The sequence below is a fragment of the Ixodes scapularis genome, unplaced genomic scaffold, assembly GCF_016920785.2.
Source record: "Ixodes scapularis isolate PalLabHiFi unplaced genomic scaffold, ASM1692078v2 PGA_scaffold24__2_contigs__length_7659602, whole genome shotgun sequence".
Lineage (NCBI taxonomy): Eukaryota > Metazoa > Arthropoda > Arachnida > Ixodida > Ixodidae > Ixodes > Ixodes scapularis.
Window position 1 is genome coordinate 3,075,670 of NW_024609851.1, and position 19,006 is coordinate 3,094,675.

At 49.0% G+C, this 19,006-nt stretch overlaps 1 protein-coding gene across 1 annotated transcript in view; it reads left to right on the forward strand.

Annotated features, from left to right (window-relative positions):
• The first annotated feature begins 2,888 nt into the window (after positions 1 to 2,888).
• Positions 2,889 to 19,006, forward strand: part of LOC121836298 — a 47,068-nt gene continuing 30,950 nt past the window's right edge. Inside the window, exons 1-2 of the mRNA XM_042291160.1 lie at positions 2,889 to 3,545; positions 3,587 to 4,726. Coding sequence (XP_042147094.1) covers positions 2,889 to 3,545; positions 3,587 to 4,726 — 1,797 coding nt within the window. The remainder of the gene's footprint in view (positions 3,546 to 3,586; positions 4,727 to 19,006) is intronic.

The window sequence follows — 19,006 nt, forward strand, 5'->3', positions numbered from 1 at the left end:
CAGGCGAATATCTCAAACAGAGTGAACCGTAACCTGAAGCAGATGCTTGTAGCGCATACAGATCGACACAAAGACAGGGACACGAAATTGGCGGAAATGGCATTCGCTGCCCGCACAACAATCAACTGGTCCGCGGGTTTCACTCCGGCTCAACTTAACTTTGGGAAAGAGCTCATGTTTCCCCTGGGAAACGGCCTTGTTTGAACAAACCCTGCAAGCATGCAGCGCACTATTAGGCAGTTCGCAGAAAATCTCCGGAAGCGTTTCACGGAGAACCTGCGTGAAGCTCGAGAGAGCCTCGACGTCTCAAGACCTGCAGCAGGCAAACCAGTACAACAAGGGGAGGTAAAATCTGCAGTTCAAGGTAAGAGATCTGGTACTGAGACGAACTCATCCGCTGAGTGATGCTGCTAGAGGATTCATGGCCTCTTTAGCAAAGAGGTGGGATGGCCCCTATCGTGTTATTAGGAAGCTCTCCAACCTGTCTTATGAGCTAGTGCATTTCGAATCTGGTGAAGTGTGCGGGTCTATTTATGTCGCCGACCTAAAAGCGTTCTATGAACCCGAGGAGGTAGATGTGTCGCAGGTTCCAGATGGCGACCATCCGGACAACCTCTCGAAAAATTCCACACCGTCTCTGCCGCGGTACAACTTGTGACGGCGGTGAAAACGACCGGGAGTAGCACGAGCTCTGAGTGCATTCTGTTCATGCCCTTTTCGGTGTTTTGGGGGGAGAAGAGAAAGCACCCGCGCTCCCGTATGCACAGTGGGGCAGACATCTTTCGTGTGCGCGGCCACTTCTTCCTACCGCGCCATGGCCTCATGTTGTTTGTAATTTCTAGTTCCTCGTTCCTGACATGCTAGAAACAGTAATGCTTGTGGGCATGTGAACAAAATAAGGAAAACGTCGTCTCACTTATTTGAATGCAAGGAAAGAAGTGAAGCAACCTGCTCGACCAAGAACAGAGGGGTGTTACTCAATCCGCACGGTGCAGCTGTTCCCATGCCCCCTAAAAAGGACAGCGCTCTTCCAAGAGCTTTTTTCATAGATCGGAGCCGCTTTAGATGTGGATGCCTTGACGATGCGATGCAAACTGAAGCAGCCAAAAGTGCTGCCAGATATTTTGTTGAAATTCTTGAGCGTTATCACGAGCAACGTGGAAATCATGGTTGCTGTCGCCCAAGTAGCACAACTCGCTGGTTTGGAAATGGGGCGGTACTGGCCTGCTGGCAAGATCATACTGGGCCGACGCTGGAAACGCCCCGTGGGGCGACAACGGGCCAGTGAGATTGCCAGTCACTGGCTAGCGATCGGGACTGACTAGGACGCCCGGCACTGGGCGTTTCAGCTAGTTCCCAGGATGCTGCCAACACAAAGCCTTAGCCTAGTACCAGTAATACGGTAAGATACCAGCAAGATCCCAGGCTAACGGCCTCAAGCCACACAGTTCCCGGTCTTTTGTCCCAGCGAGTTCACAGGCTGCCGCCAGCGCAAATCCCAGGCATAGTACAAGCAGTACCGCAAGATAATAATAATAATAATAATAATAATAATAATAATAATAATAATAATAATAATAATAATAATAATGTTTATTTTTCCGTCAAAACACAAATGACGGAGGGAGACCGAGGAAAAAAAGCTGCATCATGCAGCTCGACGGGCCCTCGGCCCCCTCCTTACACATGGCAGCAGTGGCACAAATAATCCAAAAAGAAAACCAAGAGAAAAGATAACAATTTTAGGGATAAGAACAGGACAATATCACAAAAAAGGTGCGACTATATAAGAGGCAAACAAAATCAAAGCACATGCAAGCAAAGCATTATACAATTCAGCAAACATTTAGGTTATCAAACATGACAAGTAAGCAATCACATTTGGAAAAGAAAAAAATGCTCGGAGATTTTTTACAGATCTTGTCGGAAGGTCAATGTTGTGAGTAGCAAGAAAATTAAGCAGTCGAGGAAGTGCATACTTAACATTTGTTCACCGTAGTTAGTTTTGCAAATGGGAAGCGTCCAAATTTGCGTGTTTCGAGTAGGATATGTTGCTACGCTCAGCGAGAGAAACGCCAATTCACTAAGGGCATGAATATTTGTTTGTACTTCTGATTTATAGGTAATGCATAAACGATATTTATATAATCTATTTACAGGCATCAAATTTAAACGTTTAAAGAGAGGTTCGCTAGGGTGATCGTATGACACGTTACAAATACTTCGCAATATTTTCTTTTGTATCACAAGTATTTTGTTTAAATTTGTATTAGTAGTAGTACCCCAGACTAAGAAGGAGTAATGGATTTGGGAGAGAAATAATGCATTATGAAGAAACTCAATTTTCGTTTTCTTGTATAGCCATCGCACATGACGCAATCCCAATAAACATCGTCATCTTCTGTTTTAATTTTGTCAAAACATGGCGTACGGCTCGTTCCTCGCGGCGGAGTTCTAACATTTTGGTGCCGAAGCCCGGGATGACAACGATATAGTCACGACGGAATGACGACGGGGCATCCACCCGCAACGAAACGAGCCAAGGGACGCCACAAGAGAGCGAGCTCCAACGACGCTACCGACGTTATAAATCAACGAGGCCTAGTGACGTCGCAACGAAACGCGCCAAAAAAACGCGCCAAGGGACGCCGCAAGAGAAGAGCTCCAACGACGCTACCGACGTTATCACTCAACGAGTCAAGGGACGCCGCAAGAGAGCCAGCTCCAGCGACGCTGCTGACATTACTCAACGAGGCCTAGTGACGCCGCAACGAAACGAGCCAAGGGACGCCGCAAGAGAGTGAACCCCAACGACGCTACCGAAGTACTCGCCCAACGAGGCCTAGTGACGCCGCAACGCCAGCAACGCCGCGAGACCCAGAGACGCCATGGAACGACTAAAGCAGAAGCGGACGGCTCTGAGGTCTCAAGTAACGAGGCTGATCTCCGACATCGACGCAGCTTTCGCAAGCCACTCTGACGAGCGAAGCCTCAACGTATTATCGGTGGGGCTCAGTGAGTTGCGAATACAGCTGAGCAACGTGAACGCATCCATCGAACCACTGGTACCTGACGGAGACGTTGAGCAAAACTACGCCCGCACGATTGAATATGACGACAAGATCGTCGCGTACATCGCCACCATCGCACAGGAGGTAGAGGAACTCCGACGAGCGAGGCCCCAAACCGGTACAACGCGGATTCACAACGACGGCGACGGACACGTTGCAACCTCTAAGGTGAAGCTGCCGAAACTGGAGCTTCAACGGTTTGGCGGTGCAGCTACCGATTGGCAACCCTTCTGGGAACAGTACAAGCAAGCCATACATGACAACGACAGCCTCTTTAACGCTGAGAAGTTCTTGTACCTGCGGTTGGCGCTTACGGGAAAGGCAGCATCGGCGATAGCCGGCATTCAAGCAACGGGAGAAAACTACGATACCGTCGTTGAGCTTCTCAGGGAGCGCTTCGGTCGGACTGACGTTCTCATTCAAGAACACCTCTCCCAACTACTTGATTTGCCAGCAGTACGACACTCGAGCGAGGTGAGCGGATTGCGACGTCTCTATGACCACTTGCAACGCTCGGGGTGAAGAGCGACACTTACGGAGCTAAGCTCTGCTCTGCACTACTAAGAATGCTGCCGGGAGAGTTAGTCATTGATTACCACAAGTGTCGACGTCCTACAGACAAGGAAAACGACTGTATCAAAATAGAGAGCCTACAACGCTTCCTTAAGCTCGAAGTGGAGAGCCGTGAAGAGGCTCAACAAGTTCGTCAGCGAGAAGCCAAGGGTATGAGCCATACCAAAATAACAGAAGGTGGAAAGGCTTCTCTGAAGGAATCAGCCGCTGCTCTTTCCTCAACTAGTCGCTCCAAGCAGACTGAACCGTGCGCATTCTGTGCCACGAAGAACCACGCTATACGAAATTGTCAGACATCAATTTCTCTGGAGGAGAAGAAGCAAAGATTTCGAGAAGCAGGACGATGTTTCCGGTGTTCGATCAAGGGACACACCTCCAAAGAATGTCGCAAGAAAAGAATCATGTGTGAAACATGCGGGCGAAGGCACATAACTCAAATGTGTGACCCATCCTGGAAGAAAAGTAAGAACACCGCAGCAGAGTTACACTCTTCAACTGGCAGGAAGAGCGATAAAACATCTGCTGTACTACTTCAAACAGCTCAGGTCTGGGCGGAAGGGAAACAGCAAAGAGCTCTCACACGCATCCTTTTTGATGGAGGAAGCCAACGAACCTTTGTGATGGAAGAACTTTCACGTAAGCTGCAGCTCGAGGTTGTTGGTGAAGAAGACATTACTATCTACCCTTTTGGAGGAGCAGGAAACATCATCAAGGAAAAACGCAGAAGGGTACGAATCTGGCTAAGGAGCCAGTACAGCCAAAAGAAGCACTGCCTAGAAGCTCTGGAGATACCAGAGATTTGCTCCGATCATCTTCTTCTACCTGAGAGTGTAGTGCAAGGAGTCCAAGTACAGATAGCTGAGCTGGCAGACGTCACCTTGCCACCAGCCCAGTTAACAAGACATGGTATTGACATTCTTATTGGTGCTGACTACTATTGGGCTCTTGTCTCTGGTGAGGTCCAAAAAGTGCAAGGCGCTCTAGTCGCTGTCAAAACAGACTTTGGATGGACACTTCAAGGACCGATTCCCCACAGCGGTTTGACTGCCTCCTGTTCTACTGCGGCAGTTCTGAAGGCCAATGTGGGTGGAAGCACATGCTCATTGTCTACCGAGCTCCGGTCATTTTGGGAGCTGGAAAGCATGGGCATCACCGATCCTAACCTCCCACAAAAAGGAGAGGAGATACAAGCCTACTTCGCTGATCGGCAGATACAGTGGAAGTTTATAATCGAGAGAGCTGCCTGGTGGGGTGGGTTCTGGGAAAGGATGGTCCGGTCGGTGAAATCCTCGCTCAAGAAAGTTTTGGGTAACAGCTACTGCAACTTCGAAGAGCTGACGACCATCTTAACTGAAATTGAGGCTGTTATTAACTCAAGACCTCTGACATACGTCTACACCGAAGCCACCAAAAAGGAACCACTCACGCCTTCCCATTTTCTGGTGGGAAAGCGTTTAACTGCACTTTCGACCAGCTCCAGCGTGGAGCCTGTGGCTCCCCTTAAAGGACAATACAACAGGCGGTGGCGTTACCGTCAAAGGATGGCAGATCAATTTTGGCGTAGATGGAAGAGGGAATACTTGACCAGTCTGCGATCTGCTCATTTCACGGTGCCGACTTCCTCCAGTGCCCTGAAGAAAGGAACTCTAGTGTTGGTTCACCAACATCTCCAACCTCGACAACTCTGGAAGACGGGAGAAGTCGTAGAAGCATTGACTGGACGAGACGGGCACATACGAGCTGCTATGGTGCGTCTTCCCTAATGGTACCATTGTTAGGAGACCCGTACAACTTTTATACCCCATGGAATCTATTTATTAATGACTTGACGTCATTGTGGGGGAGTGTGAAGAAACTCAATTTTCGTTTTCTTGTATAGCCATCGCACATGACGCAATCCCGATAAACATCGTAATCTTCTGTTTTCGTTTTGTCAAAACATGGCGTACGGCTCGTTCCTCGCGGCGGAGTTCTAACACATTATAAATAATTAATTTTACATTTGTGGGCAGAATATGGCGATGACGATACATTAAGCCTGCGACTCGTGTCAATTTTACCGAAATATAATTTACGTGTTCATCCCAACTCATTCGATCCGTGAATATAACGCCAAATGTTTTAAAACTAGATAGAATCTCTATTTTGGTTCCATTTAAACCAGCAAGAACCCAGGCTATCGGGCTAAAACCGTACAGCTCACGGCCTTGTTTTACAGGCTAACATTTGGTTTTGTGTGCAATTTACACCTGAATAGGAATGATGTAGTTCATAACAAGGCTAATTTTAACAAGTAATGTGTGTAAACAATTATTTCGGACTGTGCCTGAAAGTAACTTTCTGGCACAGGTATACACCTTTTTAGTAAAGCAGCTGTGACATCTATCTGACAGTTTTTGCGGACTCTAACCAAAGTTTTATTTAAAAAACACATAAACCCGACGTTTCGGGACCCGCTCGGTCCCTTGGTCACGGGTGACTGTAGGTGGGGGCGCGGTGGGGAAGGTTGCCCAGGTGGTTGGCCTTGCTGAGGCTTAACCCAGAGGGCGCGGGGGAGGGGGCGCGGTGTGAAAGGTTGCCCGGGCGTTTGACCTTGCTAAGGTTTACCCCAGAGGGCGCGAAGTCCAGACACGTACGCGCTCGGGAGAGTGCCCTTGGACCGGTTCACGTTCTTACTCGTTGTTTGGATAAACCAGGACTCTAGATGAAGGCGTTTCCTCCAATGTCCCTCGGTGGCCACGATCTGAGTCTCGTCGAGGGAGAAAGAGTGCCCGGTTTTTTGCTCGTGCTCTGCCAGGGCGCTGGCCTCAATATCTTTCTTCCTCACGTCGTATTTGTGTCGTCGAATACGATCCGGGAAGTTTTTCGTTTCCCCCACATAAGCGACCGGGCAATCCGCGCACGGCACGCGGTACACGAGGCCTTGAGCCCTTTCCCTTCCTGGTCTGTCTTTGGGGAGAGGAAGCCGCCGACGGATGGTAGACACGGGCTTGTGGGAGACGGCGATGCCGTGTTTCCGAAGGACGCGTCCGACGGTCTCACTCACATTTTTCACATAGGGGAGACAGATCCGATTAGACGGTCTCGAGGTCGGAGTCACAGGGGGGCGGCGTAGGCGTTTGTAGATGTCGTTAATGAACCGCTTTGGGTAACCATTGTTAACTAGATCAGCTTTGATCTTCTTAACTTCTTCTCGTAGGGCCTCCTCCGTAGAGCACACGGACAGCGCCCGTCGGAAAAGGGCGCTGACCACTGATGCCTTGTGCGATGTGGGGTGATACGACTCGAAGTCCAGGTATCTACCGGTGTGCGTAGGTTTTCGGTATACCGCGAAGCTGAGCGCGTCAGAAGCTCTCCTGACGCTCACATCCAGAAACGGGAGCACGCCATCCGTCTCTCGCTCCACCGTGAACTGAATCGACGGTTCAACGGAGTTCAAACACTGGCACAGGCGCTCAACCTCACTGGCTTCGACGATGCAGAAACAATCATCCACATACCGGAGGAAGGTCTTGGGCTTTGGATTAAAGCAAGAAAGAGCTTTTTGTTCGATGTACTCCATCGTGAGGTTGGCCATGGTAACGGAGATCGCAGCTCCCATGGCAGTTCCACTCGTTTGCTTGTAGAAGCGTCCATTGAACGAGAAGTATGTGCTCGAGAGACACAGCTCCAGAAGGCGGCAGATTTCGTCCACGGACAGACAGGTTCGTTCTGCTAACCCGGAATCGGCGGAAAGGGCCGTCCTGGCCACAGAAAGTGCCAGGGGCACCGGCACACTCGTGAAGAGTGACACGACGTCAAAGGAAACCAGAGATTCGTCGGCGTTCACCTTTAGTCCTTTGACGAGATCGATGAAGTGACTCGAATCTCGCAGGTATGTGTCCGTGGTGCCAGTAAGGGGGGAGATGAGCTGGTGCAGGTACGCCGAAACTGCACGTAGTGGGGAAGTAGTGAAGTCCACAATGGGGCGGAGGGGGACCTCGGGCTTGTGGATTTTTGGTAGACCGTACAAAGCGGGAGCGGACCCGTTGCGACAAATTAACCTAAGATAAAGGCTGCGTGAATCCGGGTGCTCTTTGAAAATGATAGACAGCCTCACGATGGAGTACATCGAACAAAAAAGCTCTTTCTTGCTTTAATCCAAAGCCCAAGACCTTCCTCCGGTATGTGGATGATTGTTTCTGCATCGTCGAAGCCAGTGAGGTTGAGCGCCTGTGCCAGTGTTTGAACTCCGTTGAACCGTCGATTCAGTTCACGGTGGAGCGAGAGACAGACGGTGTGCTCCCGTTTCTGGATGTGAGCGTCAGGAGAGCTTCTGACGCGCTCAGCTTCGCGGTATACCGAAAACCTACGCACACCGGTAGATACCTGGACTTCGAGTCGTATCACCCCACATCGCACAAGGCATCAGTGGTCAGCGCCCTTTTCCGACGGGCGCTGTCCGTGTGTTCTACGGAGGAGGCCCTACGAGAAGAAGTTAAGAAGATCAAAGCTGATCTAGTTAACAATGGTTACCCAAAGCGGTTCATTAACGACATCTACAAACGCCTACGCCGCCCCCCTGTGACTCCGACCTCGAGACCGTCTAATCGGATCTGTCTCCCCTATGTGAAAAATGTGAGTGAGACCGTCGGACGCGTCCTTCGGAAACACGGCATCGCCGTCTCCCACAAGCCCGTGTCTACCATCCGTCGGCGGCTTCCTCTCCCCAAAGACAGACCAGGAAGGGAAAGGGCTCAAGGCCTCGTGTACCGCGTGCCGTGCGCGGATTGCCCGGTCGCTTATGTGGGGGAAACGAAAAACTTCCCGGATCGTATTCGACGACACAAATACGACGTGAGGAAGAAAGATATTGAGGCCAGCGCCCTGGCAGAGCACGAGCAAAAAACGGGGCACTCTTTCTCCCTCGACGAGACTCAGATCGTGGCCACCGAGGGACATTGGAGGAAACGCCTTCATCTAGAGTCCTGGTTTATCCAAACAACGAGTAAGAACGTGAACCGGTCCAAGGGCACTCTCCCGAGCGCGTACGTGTCTGGACTTCGCGCCCTCTGGGGTAAACCTTAGCAAGGTCAAACGCCCGGGCAACCTTTCACACCGCGCCCCCTCCCCCGCGCCCTCTGGGTTAAGCCTCAGCAAGGCCAACCACCTGGGCAACCTTCCCCACCGCGCCCCCACCTACAGTCACCCGTGACCAAGGGACCGAGCGGGTCCCGAAACGTCGGGTTTATGTGTTTTTTAAATAAAACTTTGGTTAGAGTCCGCAAAAACTGTCAATTTCTTCCTAACCAGACAGACCTCTGTCAAAAATGTTTACTTTTAAATGACATCTATCTGTCACTCATACATGGGTAGTAAATGAAACATACAAAATTGTTACCGTAATTGTTTATTGTCAGTTGCAGTGAAGCTACAGTTCGACTGGTAATCATGGGCTTGTCGCCAGAGGAGTGCGCTGGATGAAAGGGGTTGCATGTCACGGGCCCTAGCAAATTTCCTTCACACTTCTCATGCAGCTTGTGATGCAAGTCGACCATGTACCCAGGAAGGCAAGTCCTTCATTACAGCACCTCTAAAGAGAATCGACACCACAGTAGAATGACAGGGTAAATCAATACCAGCTGCATGTGATAATCCAGAAATTTTAAACTGAGGTGAGGGGAATGGGACAAGCAGTTCATGTAAAAGGAAATTTTTTGTAGCTAATGCACTAATTGTCTTTATTTTATTTTCAGTCTGGAAACTATATCAAAACAAAAATACTTCGACTTCCCTAACGGACACACCTGTAACAACACACTGGATGACCAAAGGGCAAAAATGGTCCAGTTATCTTATAATCAAGGTCAGCTATTTGTATGAAACGGCCCACTTCAGAGAAAGGCTTGTGGAAATCCCATATTTTAATTCAAAAGGGCATGTCGAGAGACGGGCGAGCTTGGTGGAGTAGTTGGCCTGCAGCTTAACATTGACGTTACGATAGGTGCGCAGTCCCTAATATCCACATTCAGCATTTTTAGGTAAACGTAGCGATTCATTAGCCTTGCTGAGACAATGAAAAATCATATCCCTGACATATACTACCCACTGCTGTACACATACTAATGATATTGGGTAGACACACGTAGACATGTAATGCGTTGCAGAGTATGACCCCCCGTGTTCCCACAAAATGGAAACTTGACGACTAAAAGTCATCTGCAGACTTCCTAAAAAAAATAGCGACTTACACCCAAACCATTATATATTATCAGCGTCCACCATCAAATTTACATTAGGTGTTTACCATCGGCATGCCCCATAGGCCTAGAAAATACCCGCAAGCCTCACTTACTTTAAGCATATGACATCACATGACAGGAAACATTCCCTCGTGATCATCATTAAGATGTCTAAAAGTGCGAACAGTTCAGGCAAATCAATTGAAAATACCAAATCAGTAGTGAGGCGGTGTACAGTGGTCGGTACATGCAGGTTAATATGTATCGGTGTCACGTGTGAGAACCGGAGAAGAGAAAGAAGAGGATATCTGCAATTTTTGTGACAAGGAAGAGGAAGGAACAAGAAAGGGGAGGACAACTACCCGACGGAGAACGAGGGCGGACGTGTTTGGAAGAGCTCCGCAAGACCCGGGAAACGATTTCGGCTGAGCTCCGAAAACCGACCCTACCCGTAACCGGCTACGCTCCGAGATTCGGTCGTCGCTACGGACCAGACATCGTCCAGGACAGGACCCATCGTGGCACCGTCCGATCAAAAGGTCGTGAGTGACTTGACAACGGAGACTCGCGATTTTGGAAGAGACCGAAGGTGACACTCGTCCTTGTGTTCCTTTTTCTTTTCTTTTTGAGCTATACCTCGACTATTACCAATTTCTTTTTTTTCTTTCTTTCTCATAAGTTCTGTAAAATACGTATATATATTTTTTTTCTTCTCGTTATCGTCGTCTGGACTCATTATTTCGCGTGCTGTGCCGGGCGTGGACATCTATTTTCTAAGTAATATTGTTTATCTGGTCAATTTTCTTCACAGGCCCATTACATACTGAGACAAAGTTCTCAATACAGTGGAAAACAGGTAGGAGGAGTGAGTTCCAAATTTGGTTTCGCAGAAGCTATGTGGCAACTGACTCCATCCTCTGAGAATTTATTAGAGTGGATATAGGTATAATTATGTCTAGCAAGACAATACTGCCCGGAGCACATGTCTCAAAACCTTCAGAGAGGGGTAGAGGAAGTTTGAATCATAATTTTTGTATTGCGATGAGAGCTGCTCGTACTAAGAATCAATGTGAGCAATATCGGCCATCCCTCAGCCTCAAATATTTATGCGTCAGCCACCCCTATCAGAAAAAGTTTTAGCTAAGCGCTTTTTTACGGCCGGCTCCGCTCACCGACTGAGCGGGAAAGTAACCAGGCATGCACATAACGATAAGTCGGCAGTGGCCATGGGGGTGAAGGAATTGTCTGCTCCATCGGCATCTGCGCTCCGATTGGTCGTTGCTGACTGAGCGTTGTGCGCATGCAGGTGCTTTCCTGTGTAGTGGAGCGGGTCGTAACAATGCTCAGATAAAACTATCTAATGTCTATACCGCAGCCTCAACAGCCAAACGTACAGTCTCCTTTTCCTCGCTTGCACAATAGACCAAAATTACACTGCATGCTCCTTTGGAGGCTTGCTGGAGTGTTTCACATTCACGCTCTGCAATCAGCTAGGATTGTCGGTAAGCGAGGAAAAAAAAGTCTGAACACATATCATGCACGCAAAAATAATTCATCAATGGCACTCCACAAGCGAGCATTAAAGTTGCCGATTGGGCGCGTTTTATACCGCACAGCCACTGTGTGTACACAAGTCAGCTAGCTATACACATACCTCAAAGCACACCACAGCTAGGCTGAACCACATAAGTGTCACACTTGCTGAGCTTGAAGTACGGTCGTGATCTCTACGAGTGTGAACAAGCGATTGTCGACTGCTCAGTACTGGGAGCATTATGAAGCAGCTGTCCTGCATTGCTTTTAAAATGCCTTGCAAACCAAGTGCGGTAAGTCGTCTCACAAGGAGAGAACGTCACCACGGACAGCACTGAGCAGTGGATAATCACCTGCTTACCTTCATATGGATCAAGTCTCTACCTGGCCGAAGTAGGCATTGCGTGTGCAGCAGAATCGGCTGCACTGAAATCTCAAGAGGATGAAAGATCAGAACAGGCTTGGTAAGGTTTCACGTTGCAAGTATGCCCATGAAAATTTCACTTTCTAGAACATAAAAACGCATGTCCAATTGTCATCCAACACAAGCTGCTATAACACAGCTGTATATATAAAGCAGCTTACCATCAACAACCTTTGCAGACTGCCATGAACTTGATCCTCGGCTCGGCTGGTGATGCAGGAACGAATCGGCCTAGTCGATGCTAGCTTCCGTTCTGTGAGGGCTGCACTGACTATAAAGATGAAAGGAGTGTTGTAGATTATGTGAAACAAGGAAAGAAACAAAAGCAATCCTAGCATCCACAATACGTTAGAGGCGCTGAAAACAAAAATCAGAGGTTGGGTCAATTATGTTAATGCAATATACTTCGGACACATATCATGACTGCAGGTAATATATTTGCTGCCTTCAATCTAGATATGCTTGAAAATTTACAAGCCAAATAACAAATATTTTATAAACTGAAAGACATTTTAATGGAACTGCAAAGTCTGAAGAATATCTCTGCAAATATGGTGCTATGTAGTACACCAGAGATGAGTAGAATCGGATTACAGAGTCCCCCTTACAAAGATCGAAGCTAAACATGTATAGAGTCTGCCGTGCCACTACAACAGAAACGATGCTACTGTTATCTCGCGGAGATCAGAACAGGTGTGAAGGGTTTGGCACGAGAAAAATGCCAATGTTATTATTCATTTGTGTTATATTTAAATGACTCTGAAAGTGCGACCAGCTACAGGTTGTATTCACTCAAATGTTGAGAGTGTTGAATTGACCTTTTTGAGAGATCGCTGGGCGCATGTGCCAACTCCGAAAGAGGGGAGGAAAGGGAAAGGCGCCATTCTTGGTGGCTCTCCCGTCCGCTCAGTCGTTCAGGCAGTGCTGGTTTGGCTTCACTCTCTCGTTATTCTCGCTGTTTGGCTTCATAGTCGTCTTGCGTCACCACTGCGCAGCTGTTTAGTTGCACAAAAGGCAGCAAAAATGGTTGAAATGCAACATTTTATATAGTTCCAGCAGCCTTTTGCGGGTGGTGCACGAAAGCACCTGATGTACAACACGCTGCCCTTTCTACCTCACTTTCAAAAGACCCCCCCCAACCCCCCTTTTTAAGAAACCTATGACGCATATCCACCATGTCAGGTGGCGAGGGTCTCAAAGTGACGGCGGGAGATTCTGCTTTTAACTAAGATACAGTGAGTGTTCACGATAGGTTGTACAACGTAGCCATAACGCACCCTACACTCGAGTGAAGGAAAAGTGGATAAAGCTTTCCGTTCGTCGGGTGTGCGCTATACCAATTCCCGACATGCCGCGTTAAAATTGAAAAATGAAAAAAAAAAAATCGTTCACTGGCGAAACGTTAATAAAGCGTGCGAAATGGATTCAAGACCTAAGGAGACGGAACCTTGACCGAACGCCTTGGCAACCAACCGCGAACTCCCGTGTTTGCATGGCCCACTTCGTTGGAGCTTCGTAAACGTGCTGAATTCAAAGCGAGATTGTTTTTACCCTACCGTTCCTTACTTTTTGACGGTGGAAGCGAGCCTTCGCAATATCAAGATCGCCCGGATTTCATCCCGTCAGGATTCGTTTACCCGTTCCCGGGTACGGCGATGCCCCGTGCGTTCGCGCGGTACAAAGTACAGCGAAGTGACGGAACGCAATAAGCTTGAATAAGTTAGGCGCTCAATGAGTGCAAAATCAGCTGTCTGTAGTGGCTGCCCTACTGAAAAAAACCATTTGGCGCCCATATGAAAATAAACAGGTCCATACCGGTAACCGTTTAACCATACTGGTCTCCAGTTTGTCAAAGGGGTCGCCCGTATGGCTCAAAGGGGTCCCCCGTATGAGCCATAACGGTCACCTATTTGGCAAACGGGTCGCTCGTCTGGGCAAATGGGCGACTCGTTTGGGCAAAGTTGTCGCACGTTTGCTCAAACCGGCGACCATGTTGCAAACTGCACCGGTTTAATCAAACGGCTCTCCGGAGCCCGTTTGATCTTGAACGTACAGATCGGCGGCGTGGGCACGCCTAGCGTTTCAGCCGTGGCAGCCAATGTTTTCCGGAAGGCTGGGAGCGCCGGTTCATCGATTTCAGATCGTCCGCGTAATGCAAGTAATTATATTTATATTTCAATTGTGCTGATTTTCGATTATACTGCAACTAAAACTAACACCTTTTTTTTTTTTTTTACGTAAACGCGCGACGTTGGTGAGCCGATATTTTTGACAGACCTTTAATACTTTGTCCATCTTTGTTGCCTCAATTTACTTATTCAGCTCGAATCTCTCTCGCAGAAGACGCGACCGCGTGAAAGAATGTACGTCTAGACTCCGTTTCACTTTAATTCAAGACGCAGCGAAGGTAGCACGCGTACACGCGGCTGCAAGAACATCGAGCATTGCGAGAGCACGCCCGCCGTTGCAGCACTCAAACTACGAGCTTGCGCTGAGTTCTTTCTTCGCTCGGGCGCAAGCCGAGCTTCTGGCAGCCCCGCCGCCATTTCCAAAGTTCGAGCGCGCGCGCGCGCGCGTTTGTTCTTCGGGACTACAAAAACGCATCTCCCTGGAATGCCTGGGGAGAGGAAGAGGGGCTGTCCCGGTGGTCCCAGCGCCTTCACTTCGCCCCCTCCCTCCTCTCTTGTCACCCCTGTCACGTGACCCACAGCAGCGCGCGAGCTACACGCTGATAAGCATCGAGATCCGGAAGGGCGCGCCTTGCAGCCGCTTTTTTCGTTGTCTGCTTGTTGTCAGTTGCTGCTCGAAGTTCGCTCGTCCTACCTGCTTCAATCTGTCGCGTAACCCTGCAGTCTTATTGGGATGTCTCTCGACAACGTATTGGATGTGCACCAAAGCTATGAGTGTTCGAAAAGACCCACGTGTATATCGGCAACGAGCGATTCTTCAAAGAAGTCGCAAATTCTCGCGGTTTGGTTGGGTTCGGCAAATGACAGCTTGTGCGCCGCATCGTGTTGAAACTTCCAAGGAGCCGTTCCCTCTCGTTTGTGTTTGTGTGGTTGTCCTGCTTTGACCGTGTCGACAAATATCACGGATTACCTCTTTCAAGTCCCCTATTGTTATGGTAAGTGCACTGCAACCTACGTGTTGGCAACGATTGACCGTTCTTCTACGCGTACTCTTCTAAATTATCTGAAGAATTATGCAGCGCCTATTCGCGCGGCAGCCAGGAGAATAATTTCCCCGAAAGTCTACCTGTATAGTGTTCACAGATCGCTTGCACGTTTGTACTTGTCTACAGAAGAGGTAATAAACTTCGAGGAGAATTGAAAACAATCTTTTGTGTCGGTTTTCCTGTCCACTTACAAGCACCTACGCGAGTGCATTTGTTCTACGTGTTTTCTCCATGTTATAAATACGTTTATGAGATTCGGGACGTCTTAAATATGTTTAAGATAACCAACCTCCCAGACGATACCCATTTAGGGCTAGCGCATAATTTGCCATTTCGAAGGGCACGTTCAAACGTGTGGTCACGTGCCATGTCGAACGGGTACTCGTACCATACGGCACCCGTATCAAACGGGCACCTGTATCAAGCGGGTACCGTTTCGAACGGGTACCGTTTCCAAACGGGTACCCGTATCCCATAATCACGTTTGATCCAAACGGATCGACAGGTTTGATTCAAACGGGCGACCAGTTTGCCACCCGTTTGAATTTCAAATGGTTTTTTTTCAGTAGGGTGGGCATCATAAATGGAGCTCCCAAGCTCCGCACATGGTGGATAATTGAGTCGGGAACGAAACTCCTCATCATCACTTTCCTTACGAAACACACTGCTTTGGAAGCCGACCCCTTTTTCAGTTGCTCGCACGACTCCACCCCGAAGTGATGACTAAGTGACTCCGAGTCCACTGTAGGAACCGAAGCGGCATCGGCGGTCTATCTATTTTTAAAGGTATAAAAACGAACGAGGTCCTCTGTATGGTACACAGCAGCTTTCATTAATCCTCGAGGGTCTTCCTCAGCCATACCGAAGTAAAGATGCACGTGAAGCGACGACTGGCCTGGCGCTAGCGCGGACCACGGAGCGACGGTACCGGAGCCTTCAATAATGTTTCGAGCAATTCCCGCGAGGGCGCGCCACGATCGTGGCCAAACTCTGAAAAAGGTCAATTGTAGGCACAGTGCCCTGGTTGTGTTCATGTGCGATATATAACCAAATACAATCGTGACCAATACTACAAACTTCTCCGAAAACCAATGGGCGCGGTGATGAACGGCGTGATTGGCGCTGTTCACCACTCTTGCCGTTCATTCATGTTTGTGTGTTGCCACTAACAAGTGCACCAATGGGAAGGCTTCAGACATTAGTGGGGACACTAAATAAGCAGATAAAAATACAAACACATCACACACAGCAATACTGGCAGCAAGTCGAGACGCACTTCTGTTGTAAACTCAGCATTTCGCTTCGAATGGAATGCGCAATTTCCCTAACGGATTTCATTCCACCTGAGTGGCGTCGGAATTGCTAAAGGCCAGTCCATAAACACAGTCTGCGTTAAAAATAATCCTATCAGCAATAAGTTGCTATTATATTGCTCAATATATAGAGCACCTTACCATGAACAGCCTCGGCAGTCTTCCATGGAGCCTGGCCTTCAGCAGAGGAAGCTGTCATTCGGTGTCGTCTCAGGACACTCACATCAGGATGGCGAAGGTGAATGCCAACTTCTACTTGGTAAGGGCTGCACTATGTATAAAGACAAAAACACAGATTAGAATATACGACAAGAAATAACATGGACCAACTTGAAAAAAAGTTCACAAAAAGACAAGGACAAAAGAACAGGAACACTAGGACGCAGACTGGTGCACCCTCACAACTTGATCTATTGAACATAAAAGAAAAAAGGAACAGAGAAATCAGAAAGGCTTTGTTCGGAGAACGCGAGCTTCAGAAACCGGGGAGTGAGCCAAAGATGTCAGGTAGATTGTTTTACAGACACTTTGGAAGTAACAACAGCCTTTCCAAGTAATAAGGTGGTGAGTTAATTCTGATTGAACATCTTGAAAAATAACAGGCAAAAGCAAGAAATAAAGGAGAGGAATACATACACTACATACGAGTGCAGACTGCCAACCCACATAAATTGGAGAAGTAAAAAAAATGCGGAAGGAGCTTTACCAAAAGTTCGAACAGGTCCATGTGGAACGTGCTAGTTCACCCATATGCATAAGACTCTAAACACGATTTTCTCGGCAGCTGAGGTAACAGACGGATGTGCGGACACATTGGTGGCCCATACTACGAATAATAAAGGCATTAAATAATCCTTTTGTATGTCTTTCTTACTATCTGCTAATCATTCACGTTTTCTATAAAAGCCTCGTCCCACTAGAGCGACAAATACCGATTTTTGTCCGACGACATCACAAAGTTCCGTGTCGCCGATGCTGTCCGACTGCAACGACCAACGCCCACGACAATCGCCGAAAAACCATCAATGACGGACGAGTTCTTGTCCGAGGTTGGACTTCAAGTGCAGCAAGCAGCCCCACTGAGAAACATCTCTCGGATACAAACTTATCCTCCTCGCCCGCTTGTGCCCTCTGTTGCCTCCCTTTCCACCCTTCTACCCTTTCTCCCGTGGCTTGCTCCGCCGCTCGACATTCAGATAAGCCCTTGGGACCTCTCCTCGTTCCCGCAGTTCCAGTCCCTCGATTGTTCATAGTGGTCGCGGGCGCGGCTTGCTTGCTGGCGCCGGGCAGTCGCGTAGAGAAAGGGTTGTCTGTTGCTGGTTTTGCTCGCAAAAACTTGGTGTGTGATTTGGTGCTTCAAGACGCCGAGGCCTACGCCCCCGCATCAGGATGGGTACACCCATGTTCGAGGACTCACCAAAGTAAGACCGCTCCTTTAATGGAAAAACGTACAAGAAACAAACCTGCTGCTTGTACAGTTCTGGTATGACACCAAAACAATCTCTTGTTATTATGCATGCAGCTAGTTTGGTTTGACGTTCTGCATAACTGGACATACCGGCACTGCTATGGCTCCGGGTCTGTCTATACTGGCAGCCAGTTTGCTTGCCGATATGATTCTGTGTGGCTGGAATGATTTTGCGTCCGATGACGTAGGCCACCGCCATCTTTCCAACAAAACGCTTATACATCAGGACCACCGGTATAACCAAATCATACGTGCAGAAAGACGACCGATCTTCCAACAAAAACGTCCATCATTCACCACCGGTATCGTTACATACACCATACATGTGGAAAAAGAACATAAGCCACGTTTACACGAATGCGACTTAGTCGCCTGGAATCCAGTTGCCGCACTCAATATGCAGTCATGTAAACGGCATAATCCGCAAAGCGCATCGCATTTTGGAACGGGGAGGATTATCGCAAGGCGCTCGCTGCGGGAGCGAGTGAACAACTGAGAACACGGCGGCGGCCAACCTCGTCGGCGGCGCGGAGAGCGGTTCTGCAATTTTTTTTTTTCCCGAGAACAAACGCAAGCTTTTATTGCGATCATAAGTAAGCGGAATACAGCGGAGCTGCTCGGTGAGGGCGGCCCCGTCCAAACCTTTTGCGAAATACGACTTGAGCATCCGAAGGGGTCACAATGGCTTCAGTGCAAGCACGAATGACACCGAGAGCTCCTAGCACTGTAGAGCACTGCAAGGTACGCAGAACGAGCAGTTCCTACCTCGGTGGCGTTCCTGGCTGCGCAAGAGCCTCTCGGACTCGGGGTCCGGTTGGTCCGGTCGCGATCGGCGAGGTCTGGCGCGGCGAAACGCGGAGGCTTCCTGAAAGCGTGCACACACACGTCGCCTCTCGTTTAGAGTGAACCGGCGGCCCGGCCTGCAGTCCTAAACGCCTTGGTTTTGATACTTCTTCCGTCTCCCAACTTCTTCCACAGCGCCGAAGAGAGCGGGCACGATCTTTACGTTCACCGAATGCGTCGAAAGGCCTCCACGTGAGATGCACCGGAAAACGTGGTGCGGCTGGTGCCGGAACGGAACTGCACAAATTCGAGCTTTGAGTAACGTGCACGGCAACAAACCGATCGTGACACCAAGCCCCGGATACCGCATTGCCGGTCGACAGCGGCAAACGGCCCGTTGCTCGTATCGTGGGCCGTGACTCGTACTCGGCCAACTCGGCGTCCT